This window comes from Neophocaena asiaeorientalis, unplaced genomic scaffold, assembly GCF_003031525.2.
Source record: "Neophocaena asiaeorientalis asiaeorientalis breed wild unplaced genomic scaffold, Neophocaena_asiaeorientalis_V1.1 scaffold357, whole genome shotgun sequence".
Classification (NCBI taxonomy): Eukaryota; Metazoa; Chordata; class Mammalia; order Artiodactyla; family Phocoenidae; genus Neophocaena; species Neophocaena asiaeorientalis.
In genome coordinates, this window is record NW_020173270.1 from 1157461 (window position 1) to 1172416 (window position 14956).

The 14956-nt window shown below is 52.1% G+C and overlaps 1 protein-coding gene across 4 annotated transcripts in view; it reads left to right on the forward strand.

Annotated features, from left to right (window-relative positions):
• Positions 1 to 9567, forward strand: part of DNMT1 (DNA methyltransferase 1) — a 43050-nt gene extending 33483 nt beyond the window's left edge. For 3 of the 4 annotated variants that reach the window (XM_024745826.1, XM_024745827.1, XM_024745828.1), the window contains exons 28-40: positions 1539 to 1760; positions 2648 to 2840; positions 3549 to 3633; positions 3835 to 3963; positions 4113 to 4395; positions 4693 to 4834; positions 5413 to 5579; positions 6034 to 6211; positions 6900 to 7095; positions 7394 to 7557; positions 7716 to 7832; positions 8657 to 8747; positions 9210 to 9567. In XM_024745826.1, coding sequence (XP_024601594.1) covers positions 1539 to 1760; positions 2648 to 2840; positions 3549 to 3633; positions 3835 to 3963; positions 4113 to 4395; positions 4693 to 4834; positions 5413 to 5579; positions 6034 to 6211; positions 6900 to 7095; positions 7394 to 7557; positions 7716 to 7832; positions 8657 to 8747; positions 9210 to 9241 — 1999 coding nt within the window. In that variant the 3' untranslated portion in view covers positions 9242 to 9567. Of the gene's footprint in view, positions 1 to 1538; positions 1761 to 2647; positions 2841 to 3548; positions 3634 to 3834; positions 3964 to 4112; positions 4396 to 4692; positions 4835 to 5412; positions 5580 to 6033; positions 6212 to 6899; positions 7096 to 7393; positions 7558 to 7715; positions 7833 to 8656; positions 8753 to 9209 lie in introns of all 4 variants that reach the window. The other variant, XM_024745829.1, reaches the window with a different exon arrangement.
• The last annotated feature ends 5389 nt before the right edge of the window (positions 9568 to 14956 follow it).

Here is a 14956-nt window from a genome sequence, read left to right on the forward strand (position 1 = left end):
AAAAAAAAAAAAAAAAAAGCATAAAAAAGGCCAAATTTCAAAAAAAAACAAAACCAAAAAAAAAGAAAATGGCTTATTAGCACAGCGCCTGGCCTAAAGTAAAGGCTGACTGTGAGTTACTTCTTGGTAAATGGGAATTGCATCAAAAGACTTCCGGGACTTCCCTGGTGGCGCACTGATTAAGAATCCACCTGCCAATATAGGGGACACGGGTTCGATCCCTGGTCCGGGAAGATCCCACATGCCGCAGAGCAACCAAGCCCGCACGCCACAACTACTGAGCCTGCGCTCTAGAGCCTGTACTCCGCAACAAGAGAAGCCACCACAATGAGAAGCCCGCGCACCGCGACGAAGAGTAGCCCCCGCTTGCCGCAACTAGAGAAAGCCCACACAGCAACGAAGACCCAACGCAGCCAAAAATAAATAAAATTTAAAAAAAAAAGAGACTTCCACATCAGAGGATTGATGCTCTTCAGGGAAAAATCAAAGCCACAGATATTGTCCACACTTGATCCATTCCTTGTTCGTTCTAAGAACTAGTGCGTGGTTGGATTTTACAACCACCATTTTCTGAGCTTAGTCAGCTCAGTTTCCCGACTTTCAATTCCATTTTCCTCGAGTCCTAATTGGAACCCAGTCCCCAACCTCCATTCAGTCACCGTACATTACAAAACATCGGTCCTTCCAGGCCCGCACAGTGAGTGTGCATCACGCCCTTTAGCTCCAGTTTTTGGCCTCGAAGGGGAGGACTCCCTGTAGTGCTGTCTACCAGATGCTCCTGGCACAGCTGAAGTGAGAGCACAGGTGTTCAGAGACACCTTTGGAGCCCGTCAGACTTCAGGGGGTCTGATGGGAAGGCACAGCAGCTGCCTTCCTGAACTGCAGTCTTCAGAGTATGCAGCCCTGCAGTCTTGGCAGCTTGGCATCTGATTTGCTGGCCTGAGTTAGCCAGTACGTGGTCAGGCCAAATTCAGCTTGCCCAGACCACGAGTCTTCTCCCCATGCCTCTCCCGCATTGCCTCTGGGTCAATGCCTCAGAGTGTAGGCTATGCCATGGTAACAACTCTAAAATCACAGAAGTTTACTTCTTGCCTGTACTGTGTGGCCATTGTGGTTCAGGGGACTCGGACTGTTGTGTCACTCAGGGCCCTGGGCTGACGGAGCCCTGCCTTCTCAGGAGTCGGCAGTCAGAGGTGAGGGGAAGCACACTGGAGGCTCTCCTGGCGCTCAGAGCTCCCGCTCCAAGTGCTTGTGCGTCCCTGCTGCGCACACCTGTAGAGCTGAACGAGCCACACGCCTGTCCTGAGGCTGAGAGCGGGGAGAACCTGAACAGCCTTAGCAACTATCCCCAGAGCACAGATGGAGAGTACCCATTTTAAAGTGCGGGTGAGATTTAGTCTCTAAATCTTGTCTAAGGGTACTTAGCTGCATTAGTTTAAGGTGTTTGAATTTAAGTGGTTATTGTCACTGATCAGTCATGCTGAGACTGCTTTTTAAGGCTTCATGTTCAGTCACTCATAACAGTTGCTTCTCTGCAGCATTAAGCTGTCCAGTCCTGTGAAACGCCCACGGAAGGAGCCTGTGGATGAAGCTCTGTATCCAGAACACTACCGGAAATACTCTGACTACATCAAAGGCAGCAACCTAGATGCCCCTGAGCCGTACCGTATTGGCCGCATCAAAGAGATCTTCTGCAGCAAGAAGAGCAACGGCAGGCCCAACGAGACAGATATCAAGATCAGAGTCAACAAGTTTTACAGGTCGGTGAAGCCTTTGCCCTTCAGGGGGCTCTGCCTGAGGCGGGGTGGTAACCACACACACACAGTGGTGGTCTAAGAGTTGGGTGGAGGTATCTGTTCTTCCAAGTGTTTCTGATTACCTGGAGGGTACCGAGGATGACTACAGCTACATATCACAGCCCTCGCTTTCTCTCTTAAAGCTGCAGAGCTTTGTCCAAAAGAAATCCGTGAGCAGAAGTCCAGAGTGTGACAAAGACAGGCGTGGAATGTCCTGGGCTTTGCCTGAGGCGACCTCAGAACCCTGAGTTCTGACCGCGTGTTCTGTCTCAGAACACTGTCTGTGTTCCGCCCCCCTCCCCATTCCCCATCCCCCTGTTCTTCTCAGGCCCTTTTCCCTGCTCTGGGGTTTCTCTCTGTCCAATGTCTTGGCTTTGCTCACTCTTTTTCTGGGATCCTAATAATGGTTAGGAGATAACCTGAAACTAATCCATACAGATAGGTCTAAAGTTGCTCCATGTCTTAGCTAGTGTACGTGGAAGAGTTTTTGAGGTCTTTGCAATAATCAGTTGAGTAATGAGAAAGAACAAGGAATCTGGCTGCTATAGGCGAATGAAGGCAGCTCTAGACATGCTTTCTAACAGGAGACCAGCAGCTGGTCTTAACACAGGACAAGTCTTTTGGGGCTACACTGGGGGCATAAAGAGCAAGCAAACCATTAGTTGAGTTCATGGCAAGGAACCCCACTTAGTCTGTGGTTAGTGCCAACTAAGGGGGTCAGTAATCAAGGTGACTTGCTGGGGTGGGGAATGGTCTTTACCCACCGATCATCTGAGCACTGTCAGGAATGTGCCATTTAATTGCCTGTCAGCTCGAGGCAAAAGAACTAACAAAGACCCTCGCACTCACAGGCCGGAGAACACGCACAAGTCCACCCCGGCGAGTTACCACGCAGACATCAACCTGCTTTATTGGAGTGACGAGGAGGCTGTGGTGGACTTCAAGGCCGTGCAGGGCCGCTGCACCGTGGAGTACGGGGAGGACCTGCCCGAGTGCCTCCAGGACTTCTCCGCTGGTGGCCCCGACCGCTTCTACTTCCTTGAGGTGGGGCCCTGGGCTTACTGGAGGGAGGGCCTTGGGGTCAGACACAGCCCCCGAGAAAGCAGTTTATCCAGAGTACGAATCTGTGACGTTCAAGTTGTTCTGGAATTTGACACTTTGGGCTTAAAACGAAACAGAATGTCACATTTGAGTGTCCTAAGGCAATAGCAATTTTTGAAGACTGTTGAGTGGCCTCTGCTGGCCTGGCCAGTGCCTGTGAGTTAGGGAAATGTTCCTCTAGCCCTGGGAGGTGCAGCCCTGCCCCCAGTGCCTTCAGCCAGGGATCTGTGTCCAGGCCGGGGCCACACAGCCGAGCCTGTGGCCTGGTTATTGAGAGTAGAGCCAGCAGTTTGTTGGTTAAGCGAATCACTCTTAAGTTGTTTGAGCATGGCTTTTCCGTGACAGGCATGTATCGTTCTAAGATAACCCCATGTTTCCCCCAGGTTCCGGGGTGTACAGTCTAACTGTAACACTTGCCTATTTTTAGAATGAGTAGTCCAGGTACCTCAAATAGCAGGAATTTCAGCCATATAAAACGTGTGTATTAGAATTTTCCCCTCATCTCTAATGTAATAAAACTCAAAGCACTTTTTGCTTATGGCCATGTGTAGGGAGAAATTAAGTAGATCTTATCAAATTAACTTAAATCGTATTTGTTAGAGAGGGGACTGGTGTTTCTCTTCCAGACTGTTGTGGTTCTTTCCTTCTCAGGCCTATAATGCCAAGAGCAAAAGCTTTGAAGATCCTCCAAACCATGCCCGTAGCCCTGGAAATAAAGGGAAAGGGAAGGGAAAAGGTATGTCGTTACTCCACGGGCTTCTTTTCAAGTCCGTCTCCCGTAACTCGATTCTCGTGAATCAGTCAGTATAAAAGAGCAGCCTCTGACGTTACCTCACTCTGCTGCCGCCAACTCAAAACGAGGCCGTCTCTGAATCACCAGGGTGTTTGAAGAGAGCACGCTAGGGCCCTGATCTGACTTGGGGCCTGTCTCCCGCAGGGAAAAGCAGGACAAAGTCGCAAAGCTCTGAGCCGAGCGAACTGGAGACGGAAGTCAAGCTGCCGAAGCTGCGGACCCTGGATGTGTTTTCTGGCTGTGGGGGTTTGTCGGAAGGGTTCCACCAAGCAGGTAGGCTCCGGGTTTCTCTCCGCACAGCTGCAAAAACCGGACCGGGCGTGTTCCGCCTGGAAGACCTTTCTGGCTCTGGTCACAGTTCTGACTAAAGAGTCTCATGCTACAGGGGGTTCGCAGCTCATCTTTGTCCTTGTGTCCCCCAGGCATCTCGGAAACGCTGTGGGCCATCGAGATGTGGGACCCCGCGGCCCAGGCGTTCCGGCTGAACAATCCCGGGTCCACGGTGTTCACAGAGGACTGCAACGTCCTGCTGAAGCTGGTCATGGCCGGGGAGGTGACCAACTCCCGCGGCCAGAAGCTACCGCAGAAGGGAGACGTGGAGATGCTGTGTGGCGGGCCTCCTTGCCAAGGCTTTAGCGGCATGAACCGCTTCAACTCTAGAACCTACTCTAAGTTCAAGAACTCCCTGGTGGTCTCCTTCCTCAGGTAAACAGGCTAGAATTCCCTCTGCGTTCGGTGCTGCCCCAGGGTGACTAGATGGCCGGTCCCAGGGCTGCGCCGCAGGCGTGCCAGGGCCGAGCAGTAACTGCTTTAGCCTTCGCACCTGCTGAAGGCGGTGTGCTGAGTGAGTCGCCGGTCTTTGCCTTCAGGAAGTTCACGGCTGCCCCTCCGCTAGGGAGAGACCTTGAGAGTTGGCAGGTGCGTCTTGACAAACGTCAAGCATTTGGGAGTGGCTTCTGGCAGAGTAGGTCTCCTCCTCTCTCGTCTCTCCCGCCTCCACAGCTACTGCGACTACTACCGGCCCAGGTACTTCCTCCTGGAGAATGTCAGGAACTTCGTCTCCTTCAAGCGCTCCATGGTCCTGAAGCTCACGCTCCGCTGCCTGGTCCGCATGGGCTACCAGTGCACCTTCGGCGTGTTGCAGGTGGGCCCCCGGGCAGGGGCAGACGTGTGTGGCCGGAGAAAGGGCCGAGCGGTCCCCAGACAGCAGTAAGCTGTCTCAAACTGAAAGTAGAGCTCAGAGGGACAGGCCACAGTGTGGTAACCTGCAGTGCGGGCGAGGGTTGGGGAGACGGCTGCCGGGCCCCCCTCCCATTCAGCTTCCATAGTGTGTCGGCCTCACTGATCAACCTTGTTGGCAGCCGTGTTCTTTCCCTTGTGACCGTGGGCTGCCAGGCAGGTGGCACGGCTCCCGGTGTCTTCTCTGGCTGCTCTTCTCCCCAAGTGCTCCTTCATGTGCTGTTTAAAGAGCTGGCTGGGATCGCCAGCAGGGTTCACTCCCATCTTCTCCAGGGGCTACCGGCCACCTCCTGGGATCTTTCGTCCTCTTCTCCGGTCCCACCTCCTGTTAGGCATGAGCCCGTGGGTTAACTAGGGGCTCTCCGGGTGAGCTCCACACCAGCCAGACGCCCCAGAAAGTCAGGTGCTGCGGACCCCAGCCCTTCGCCCAGCTGCTCGGAGGTGCCCACTGACCATGTGTGTGTCTGGCCCTCTCCCACGCAGGCTGGTCAGTACGGCGTGGCCCAGACGCGGAGGCGGGCCATCATCCTGGCCGCGGCCCCCGGAGAGCAGCTCCCTCTGTTCCCGGAGCCACTGCACGTGTTCGCGCCCCGGGCCTGCCAGCTGAGTGTCGTAGTCGACGACAAGAAGTTTGTCAGCAACATCACCAGGTAGGAGCACCCCCGGCCAGCCCGCTGTCCTGGTGCTTGTGAGCCTTCCCCGGCGAGACCTGGTGCGGGTGGACCTCTGTGAAGAGGCCCGAGCCGAGGAGACAGTGTTAGCGAGGGCAGACAGCGCCGCGTCCAGCCTGCCCTGCGAACGCTCTGCCACCTCTGCTCTCGTTCTGACCCCGAGTGCCCTGTGTCCAGGGCAGTGGCCAGAAGCCTGGCCGCAGTCACGGGCAGAGCCCACACTATAGCCTGTCCCCTTTTCCGATGGGGTCTGAGAAGAATGCTGCCCCTGTGACCTCGGGCGGCCCTCTGACCCCGAGCCGTCCTTTGACCCCGAGCCAGGTTGCCTTCTCTGCAGAAGACGGTGCCAGCAGTCGGGGGATGGCAATTGTGACTCACACACATGATAGCTGTGTGTGTCCCCAGAGGTGCCACAATCTGTGCTCTGTTGCAGGTTGAGCTCGGGTCCGTTCCGAACCATCACCGTGCGGGACACGATGTCCGACCTTCCTGAGATTCGGAACGGAGCTTCAGCGCAGGAGATCTCGTACAACGGGGAGCCTCAGTCCTGGTTCCAGAGGCAGCTCCGGGGCTCACAGTACCAGCCCATCCTCAGGGACCACATCTGTAAGGTAACGTCACCTCCATAAAGCGGGGCCTCCTCCCAGCGGCCTCCCAGGAACAGCTCTGTGGTTGGAGCCCAGCCAGGGCTTGCGGGGGAAGCGGGGTCTGGTCTCGGCCCCCTTCCAGCTCCTTCTGCTCTTGGCCCCTAACCCAAACTCCGCTACCTCAGCCGGCCCCCAGCCTCACATCTCACTGCCTCCTGCTTCTCCTTGCACCCCACCCCCGCCCCAGTACATGGTCCTGGAAAGTGTCAATCAGAGCTTATACTCTGCCTAGAATCGGGCTAGAATGGTGTGTCTGGCCATCGTCTCCTATGACTGGTCTTGTCTCTCAGCACCGCTGTTCTCTGGGTATCTCCCAAACGCACCAAACCCCAGCTCTCCCCGCCGCCGGCCCCTCCTGTCCTGCAGGGCTCAGCTCCGAAGTCACCTCCTCAGTAGCCCCGCGCTTGCCCGAAGCCGTCCCTTCACCCGTTCCCCCGTCATTCACATCCCTGCTCTGGTGTCTTCATGGCACGTGTGTAACCCCCAGGTTGTCGATTGGGGTCACTGCTTGTCTCCCACAGTGGGATACAAGCCCCTTGGGGTCCTGGTCACCGTGGTATGCCCAGTGCCCAGTACTATGGCGCCCAGCCCACTGCATGTGGTCAGGTGCTCCCTGAGCTCAGCGACAGCTGGGCCTGCTGTGCTCTTCCAGGACATGAGCGCGTTGGTGGCTGCTCGCATGCGGCACATCCCTCTAGCCCCGGGCTCAGACTGGCGTGACCTGCCAAACATCGAGGTGCGGCTCTCTGATGGCACCTTGGCCAGGAAGCTGCGGTACAACTACCACGACAAGAAGAATGGCTGCAGCAGTGCCGGGGCTCTCCGCGGGGTCTGCTCCTGCGTGGAAGGTTTGTGCCCTGGCCTCCAGGTGTGGCTTCCTCAAGTTTGGTGTGAAGCCCCAGCCCCCTTAGGCTCTGCAGCGGGGCGGTGGGCTCAGGGTTTCTCAGCAGGAGATGCCGGGGCTGCCGCGCAGGAACCCAGCAGCCCTGGGTGGGGTGCAGACTCGACAAGCCTGGGTGTCCCTGCTGCGCACGGCTGCTGAGGACAGGGTCCGTGATGAAGCTCTGCCTGGCAAACGGGGACTGTCGGCTGCTGTATCATCCCGTTCCGTCAGCACAGCCCCATCGCAGCCCTCTCTTCCAACAGGCAAAGCCTGTGACCCTGCGGCCAGACAGTTCAACACTCTCATTCCCTGGTGCCTGCCCCACACTGGGAACAGGCACAACCACTGGGCCGGCCTCTACGGACGGCTCGAGTGGGACGGCTTCTTCAGCACGACTGTCACCAACCCCGAGCCCATGGGCAAGCAGGTAGGTCTGAGGGCCACTTGGGCCTGGGCGGGGACGGAGGCACGGGCTTCGCGGCTGGGCTGGCCCTCCTCGCCGCCTCCTGCCTCTGCGCCCCGGCCCGGGGTGGGCTTCCCGTGGCCCCGTCTCCTTCCCACCCACATCGCACCTCTTGCCCCCAGGGCCGCGTGCTCCACCCAGAGCAGCACCGCGTCGTGAGTGTGCGGGAGTGCGCCCGCTCTCAGGGCTTCCCCGACACCTACCGGCTGTTCGGCAACATCCTGGACAAGCACCGGCAGGTCAGTGGAGCGGAGTTGGCCCGGGTCTCCTCCCCACTGAGGAGGGGCGAGCGGCACCGCGCACGAAGCGGCCCTGGCCGGAGGGAGACCAGGGGGTCGGGGGTCGGTGGGGAGCTTGACTCGCAGTCACTTCCTAGGGGACGCTGAGCCCCCAGAGCTGGGGGCTGACTGGCCTCAGCACTCCCACGAGGGGGTGGTCAGGAAGGAGGGACCCTGTCCCCGGGGCCCAGGGTGCTCCCGGGTCAGACGGAGTCGCCAAGTGTGTCGGGTGCCGTGGACAGCTGAGGCACATTTCGCCCAAAGGAAAGTTCCAGCGCATTGCAGAGAGCAGATGAAATACCCGGTGGTGAAAATTCACTGTTGCTAAGGGTTGAAACGAACCAGTAATTCCTCCTGTTTCTCAGAGTGTTCCGTTTGGCTGTTAGTGAAATGTATTTCCAAGGAGTGCAGGCCTGTGGCTGAAAAGGCCAGCAGTGCCTGGGGGTTACAGCGAGACCCTCCCATTTCACCCCTCTCACCCCTCTCGGCCATCCTGTGCTCTGGGAGCAGAGCTCTCAGCTAGTAGTGAAACATAGTAGCTTCCATATCCAGATTCTAAGATTTTCTAAAGCCTTTTAAAGGCCCCCTTCTCTGAGTGGTGCTGGCCCTGCTGGTGTTTGGGGCGGGAGGGTGGGCTGGGGGGAGGGGCTGAGTGCCATCCTGAGGGAAGGGCTTTGGAGGCCTGTGTGAGCCTGAGACCGGGGGCCCAGTGCCCGTGTCCGAGTGGAGGCTAGCGCTGACTCCAGCCATGCCGAACCACATGTCGCCCTCCTTCCCTCCTGCAGGTGGGTAACGCTGTGCCACCGCCACTGGCCAAAGCCATCGGCTTGGAGATCAAGCGCTGTATGATGGTCAGAGCGCGAGAGAGCACCTCAGGTATGGTAGGGAGCGGTGGGGACAGCAGGGGTTTGGCTTTAGGCTCTGAGACTGGGGCGAGTCACCCACCCTCCCTGGTGGCCTTGTGTCCCTCAGGGTTGCTCTGAGATGAGTGAGCGTGTGGGTAAGCACGGAGCACTGGGGCCCGGCACGCAGTGGACGAGTGGTCAGATTTCGGGGTGCTTGGCTCTGTCCTGCTAAGTGAGTCTGGGTCGGCTGCACCCGCCTCAGACACTAGCCCATAACCCAGGTGGTCTGGAAACCTTTAGGGAGCACCTGAGCAGTGTTCAGTCTCTGAATGCTGGTGCAGAGCTGCTGCAGGTTCTTACGAGGTGGTCCTTTGAGTGTCAACACCTGGGCATTAACGTAGTTCCTGGTCCACGTACCTGATGTGCTTGCCTATTGCTTCGTGTAACATTACATACGTTCCCTGCAGTGACTCTCCCTTTTATATCTCTTCAGTTAAAATCAAGGAGGAGACTGCTAAGGACTAGTTCTGCCCTCCAATCGCCTTTGTTTCTGGCACCGGAGATCCCCAACGTGCACTGATATTGTTGTATTTTTAACATGTCAATCTGTCAGTTCAGATGTGTTGTACACGGTGTTTGTGGCCTTGGCTGACATGAAGCTCTTTTGTGAGATTTGCTTATCGACTAATTTGACTTAGTGATGAAACTGTGCAGTACTTTGTCCGTTCTGGATTTTAAAAGTTTTTTATTATGCATTATATCAGATTTACCACTGTATGAGTGGAAATTAAGACTTTATGTAGTTTTTATATGTTGTAATATTTCTTCAAATAAATCTCTCCTATAAATCACCCTGGGTGATGACTCCTGATTTGCCAGGGACTTCTGGCCGCCTCTCAGCTGAGGCTGGATGAGAGTGGTCTCCTCAGTGTCGCAGGTGACCCCGCGGAGGCCTTGTCTGAAGTTAGACGTCCCATGCCTGTTTGGGGTGGGGGTGGTGGCTCAGTTCTGGCCAATACGATGCAAGTGGAACTTGCTGGTGCGGTTTCCCAGAACGCCCTTTAAAGGAAGAATCTTGGACTCCCCGTGGCCTTGTAGCCCCGGGCTGTGATGCCTGGCAAGGCAGCAACTGTCCTGTGACTGTGAGGCCAGAAGCCCCATGCAATGGATGGTGGAGCAAAAAGTCACTCGTAGCCCTGGCCTGCCACCCCCAGGCAGAGCCCTTATTTGTTTAAGCATCTGGGAGGTGGGCTTTCCATACTTTCACCCTGACTCAGTCCTACTGAATTCTGAGATGAACGACCCTTTTCTTTGATTTGTCTTTGGGAAAAGACCTGCTATAAAATGACGACAAAGCAGAAGCAGACAAAGACATGTGAGTCATCAGCACACACAACCCAAAGGGCCGCTGTTAGGATGTCAAGTAACACCTGCCCCACCACCTCTACGTGTGCTTTTAGGAAAGCACTTGGTGGCACCTCAACTGTAACTGTCCATGTAAGTCACGGGTGCCTTAATCATAAGACTAAGGGACTAGGACTTCCCTGGTGGCGCAGTGGTTAAGAATCCACCTGCCAGTGCAGGGGACACGGGTTTGATCCCTGGTCCGGGAAGATCCCACATAACGCAGAGCAACTAAGCCCGTGCGCCACAACTACTGAGCCTGCGCTCTAGAGCCCAAAAGCCACAACTACTGAGCCCTCGTGCCACAACTACTGAAGCCCGCGCACCTAGAGCCTATGCTCCGCAACAAGAGAAGCCACCACAATGAGAAGCCTGCGCTCGCTGCAACTAGAGAAAGCCACGTGCAGCAACAAAGACCCAACGCAGCCAAATCAATCAATCTATCAATCTTAAAAAACAAAAGACCAAGGGACTAGAGATAATTCAAATGTAAAATTTAAGCTCCTTCATGGTAATTAAGATGGTCCCTCTTCTCTTGTAAACGACACTGCACTGAACATCCTTGTATGGACTCTTCCATTGTATCCTTTAAGGAAATACGTAGTGAGCTTCCTGGATCACTGAGTATAAATGTTTTCATATTTCCCTTTCAGGTCATGTGGCTGACCTACCCCCCTGGAGAGGTTTTAATGCTTCTCCCACCAACAGTGCCACCTGGACTTTACCCTACCCTGACTTTTGCCTCTTCGATCCTTGTCAATGGAATAGTGAGTCTTGTTAGCAATTTTTTTTTTTTTTTTGGCCACGTGCATGGCTTGCAGAATTAGTTCCCCAATCAGGGACTGAACCCTGGCCCTCGGCAGTGAAAGCACTTGAACCCTGGCCCTCGGGCAGTGAAAGCGCCTGGGGTCCTAACCACTGGAACACCAGGGAATTCCCTTGTTAGCATTTTTTAGGAGTGATTCAACACTCCCAAGTGTCTGGTGGCCACTGGAATTTGTTCCTTATCTCCATGGTTGACACATGCTGTAACCTTCGTCCTTGCTAGGGGCTGTCCCCTGCTTGTGTTACTTTCATCTTGAGTCATCCTATCTTTGCTGTAAAGAGACTTTATTTTTAGGGATTAGATTTATATTTGTCTGCTCTTCTATTTTTGTAGAGCCTATCCAGAAAGGCCTTCCCTACCCCTAAATCAAACTAGTGTTTTCTTCCATTATTTCTATGACATCTTAACATATGAATCATTTTTATGTGGCGGGAAATTGACATCTCAACTTATTTTTTCAGCAGGTAACGAACGCACATGGTAAACACAACAGCCCGACATGGTAAAGTTCCCCTGTCAGATTTTATTTTTTAGCTATATGTTCTGTTTTTTTTTTTTTTTAAGCTAAAAACACTTGAAAAAGTATATCGTGAGTACAGGGAAAAGTATGCTAAGTCTTCATTCCCAGGCCCCCTGACCAAGACACCAAATCCTTGTCTTTCCAAAGTCCTTCTGTGCCCGAGTGCAGGTGTGTGTGTCTATCTTTGCTACAAATAAATGGTGGCATCGATTATAAGCGCTTTGCACTTTGAAGGTTGTTCTACCTAGGAGTGTCTCACTGGATTCCCATTGTAAACGGAGGTCTAATATGAAATGCACAAGTCCTGGGTGTACAGCAGTTTATTCCGGTAAATGAATCAGTCTGAGGACCGACGTCCTTCTCAGACTATAGAATGTTTCCATCACCCCAGAAGTCCCCTGTGTCCCTTCCCAGTTCAGTATCCCCCTTTGCCACCACCACCAGGCAACCTCTGGTCCACGTCCATCTTCATGGATGACTTTCACCTGTTGGTGCAGTGTGGGCTTCTCTGTCTGGCTGCTTTCACTCAGCCTAATGGTTTTGAGATTCACCCATGTTGCTAATGTATCATCGGTAGTTGGTCCCTCCTTCTCACTATGCAGAAGGAATGCCCTTATTTTAAACCTCATCAGTCTGTGTTTTAAAGTCTTCATATAGATATTACAAGTTTCTTAACTCAATTCCTAGATATTTAATCCTTTTATTACTAATGTATGCAGATGTATATATTTTAACTTAGCCAACTTACTGAATTCCATCATTTTTGTGATACTTTTCCAGTTGAGGTCATCGTTTCAGGTATTCAGTATGCCACCAGGAAAAATCTGAGGAGCACGCTAGCATAAAGAGTGGAAACAGTGTTCTGTGGCTCAGCCCTTGGGTCTCAGCTGGGTGGTGGGCTGTCCCTCAGGGGTACAGTTCCAGGGGTGGCCCAGGGTATACCTGCCTGTGAGGTATACCCACCTCCATGCACCCCGAGCTCGCTGGCCTGAGCCAGGCTTGTGGACCTAGCGGGTGCTGCTGTGCTTGGGCGGGCCAGAGTGAGGGGACACTGCTGCCAGCAGGTAGCTCCTGCCACCCTGGCCGACTGGCAGGGAAATTGTTCCTTCCATCAGGGTGGAAGTTGAGCCTTCTCTGGGGAGAATAGTGATTGTAGTAGATTGGCGTACATGTACTCTATTTTTGTAAATTGAAGTATAGCTGATTTACAATGTTGTGTTAATTACTGCTGTACAGCAAAGTGACTCAGTTATACATTTATATATGTTCTTTTTTTATATATATTCTTTTCCCTTATGGCTTATCAAAGGATATTGAATATAGTTCTCTCTGCTATACAGTAGGACCTTCTTGTTCATCCAATCTATATATAAAAGCTTCCATCTGCTAACCCCAGCTACCCACTCCATCCCTCCCCCAACCCCCTCCTCTTGGAGACCACAAGTCTGTTCTCTATGTCATGTCTGTGAGTCTGTTTCTGTTTCGTAGATAGGTTCGTTTGTGTCATATTTTAGATTCCACATATAAGTGATATCATATGGTGTTTGTCTTTCTCTTTCTGATTTATTTCACTTAGCATGATAATCTCCAGTTGCATCCATGTTGCTGCAAATGGCATTATTTTGTTCTTACTTATAGCTGAGTAGTAGTCCATCGTATATATGTACCACATCTTCTTTATCCATTCATCTGTGGATGGACATTTAGGTTGTTTCCATGTCTTGGCTATTGTGAATAGTGCTGCAATGAACATAGGGGTGGATGTATCTTTTTGAATTAGAGTTTTGTCCAGATATATGCCCAGGATTGCTGGATCATATAATTTTTTTTAAAGATTTTTTTGATGTGTGGACCATTTTTAAAGTCTTTACTGAATTTGTTACAATATTGTTTTTGTTTTATGTTTTGTTTTTTTGGCCACAAGGCATGTGGGATCTTAGTTCCCTGACCAGGGAACGAACCCACACCTCCTGCATTGGAAGGTGAAGTCTTAACCACTGGACTGCCAGGGAAGTCCTGAGACCACACTTGCAATTCCCAGTAGAATTGCTGGGTCGTATTTCTATTCTACAGTAATTCTATTTCTAATTTTTTGTGGACCTGTCATACTGTTTTCCACAACAGAAGGGGTTTTTTTTTTTGGTCTTTTTTTAAATGAAATAAATATTCAAGGCACAGCGGAAGCCCATTTGTGTGCCTTTGGATCCCCATCTGCTACTTCCCCAGACACAACCACTATGAATGTGTTGGTCTGTCTCCTTCCTGTCCAGGTTTTCCCACAGTTATCACATGTCCCTAAACTCAGTTATTCTCTGTGTGTTCAGAAACATTAGGTTAATCTATTCTACCACACATATCTATCTGCAACCTGCTTTTCTCCCTCAAGCATGTTTGCAGTTTTTAAAAAGCAAGCTATAGAAAAAAAGACACTGAATTCCACGACTGCCAAAACGAATGGTCAGCACTTGTTTCCTCTTTTTGTGTCGTGAGGAAGCCTTTCTAACACCCCATCATCACCACAGTGACCATGATCACGCACATGTGTAATGTGCCTGTCAGCTTTGTCCACACTGACATGCAGTCGTTTGCAACTACTAATCAAAAACTTACACAGACATCGTCACACAACCCCTGATCTACCGCTGACTGTTACAGTCCTGGCTCCGGGGCTGGGCATGCATGTAGCAATAAGACAGACCGATGCCACCCCTGTCTGTCTCAAGAACAAGGCAGGCAGGCAAACTCCACAACGAACAAGGGGATTTGAAAGAGTCAGAACTGCTACAATCAAAATAAATCAGAGAATCGGGATGGAGTGACTCTGATCTTTGCTTTGTTCCTCTCCAGATTTTATTATTAAAATGCAAAGATCTTACATGTGCACCTGGATCTTTTTAAAGGATCTGACCCTTTTTTTTTAAGGGTAGCTGGAGTTTTTACGTGTGTATTTGTCTGTGTCATCAACCGCCCAGATCAAGATGCAGAAAATTCCCATCACCTTCCTGGAACCCCTCTCAAGTGGGTCCCACCCCCATTAAGAGATGGTCACAGTTCTGATTTGTTACTAAGCATTAGTTTCGCCTATTTGAGAATTTCACACCAATGGAATCATATGGTATCTATTCTTTTGTGTCTGTGACATGCATCCGTGTCACCGTGCATCGATGTCATTTGCCCCTCTTTATTGCTACGTGGTACTCCATTGTAGAGATGGAACACAGTTTTTTGTCCATCCATTTGTTGATGGACTTTTGAGTCGTGTTATGACTTGAACTGTGTCCCCCCGAAATTCATACGTTGAAGCCCTAACCCCCAGTACCTCCGAATGTGAGTGTATTTGGAGATAGAGTCTTTAAAGAAGTGATTGAATTAAAATGAGGTCATTAGGATTTGCAGCAGCATGGATGGACCTAGAGATTATCATACTAAGTGAAGAAAGAGAAGTGCCATAAGGTATCACTTACATGTGGGATCCAAACTGTGATACAAA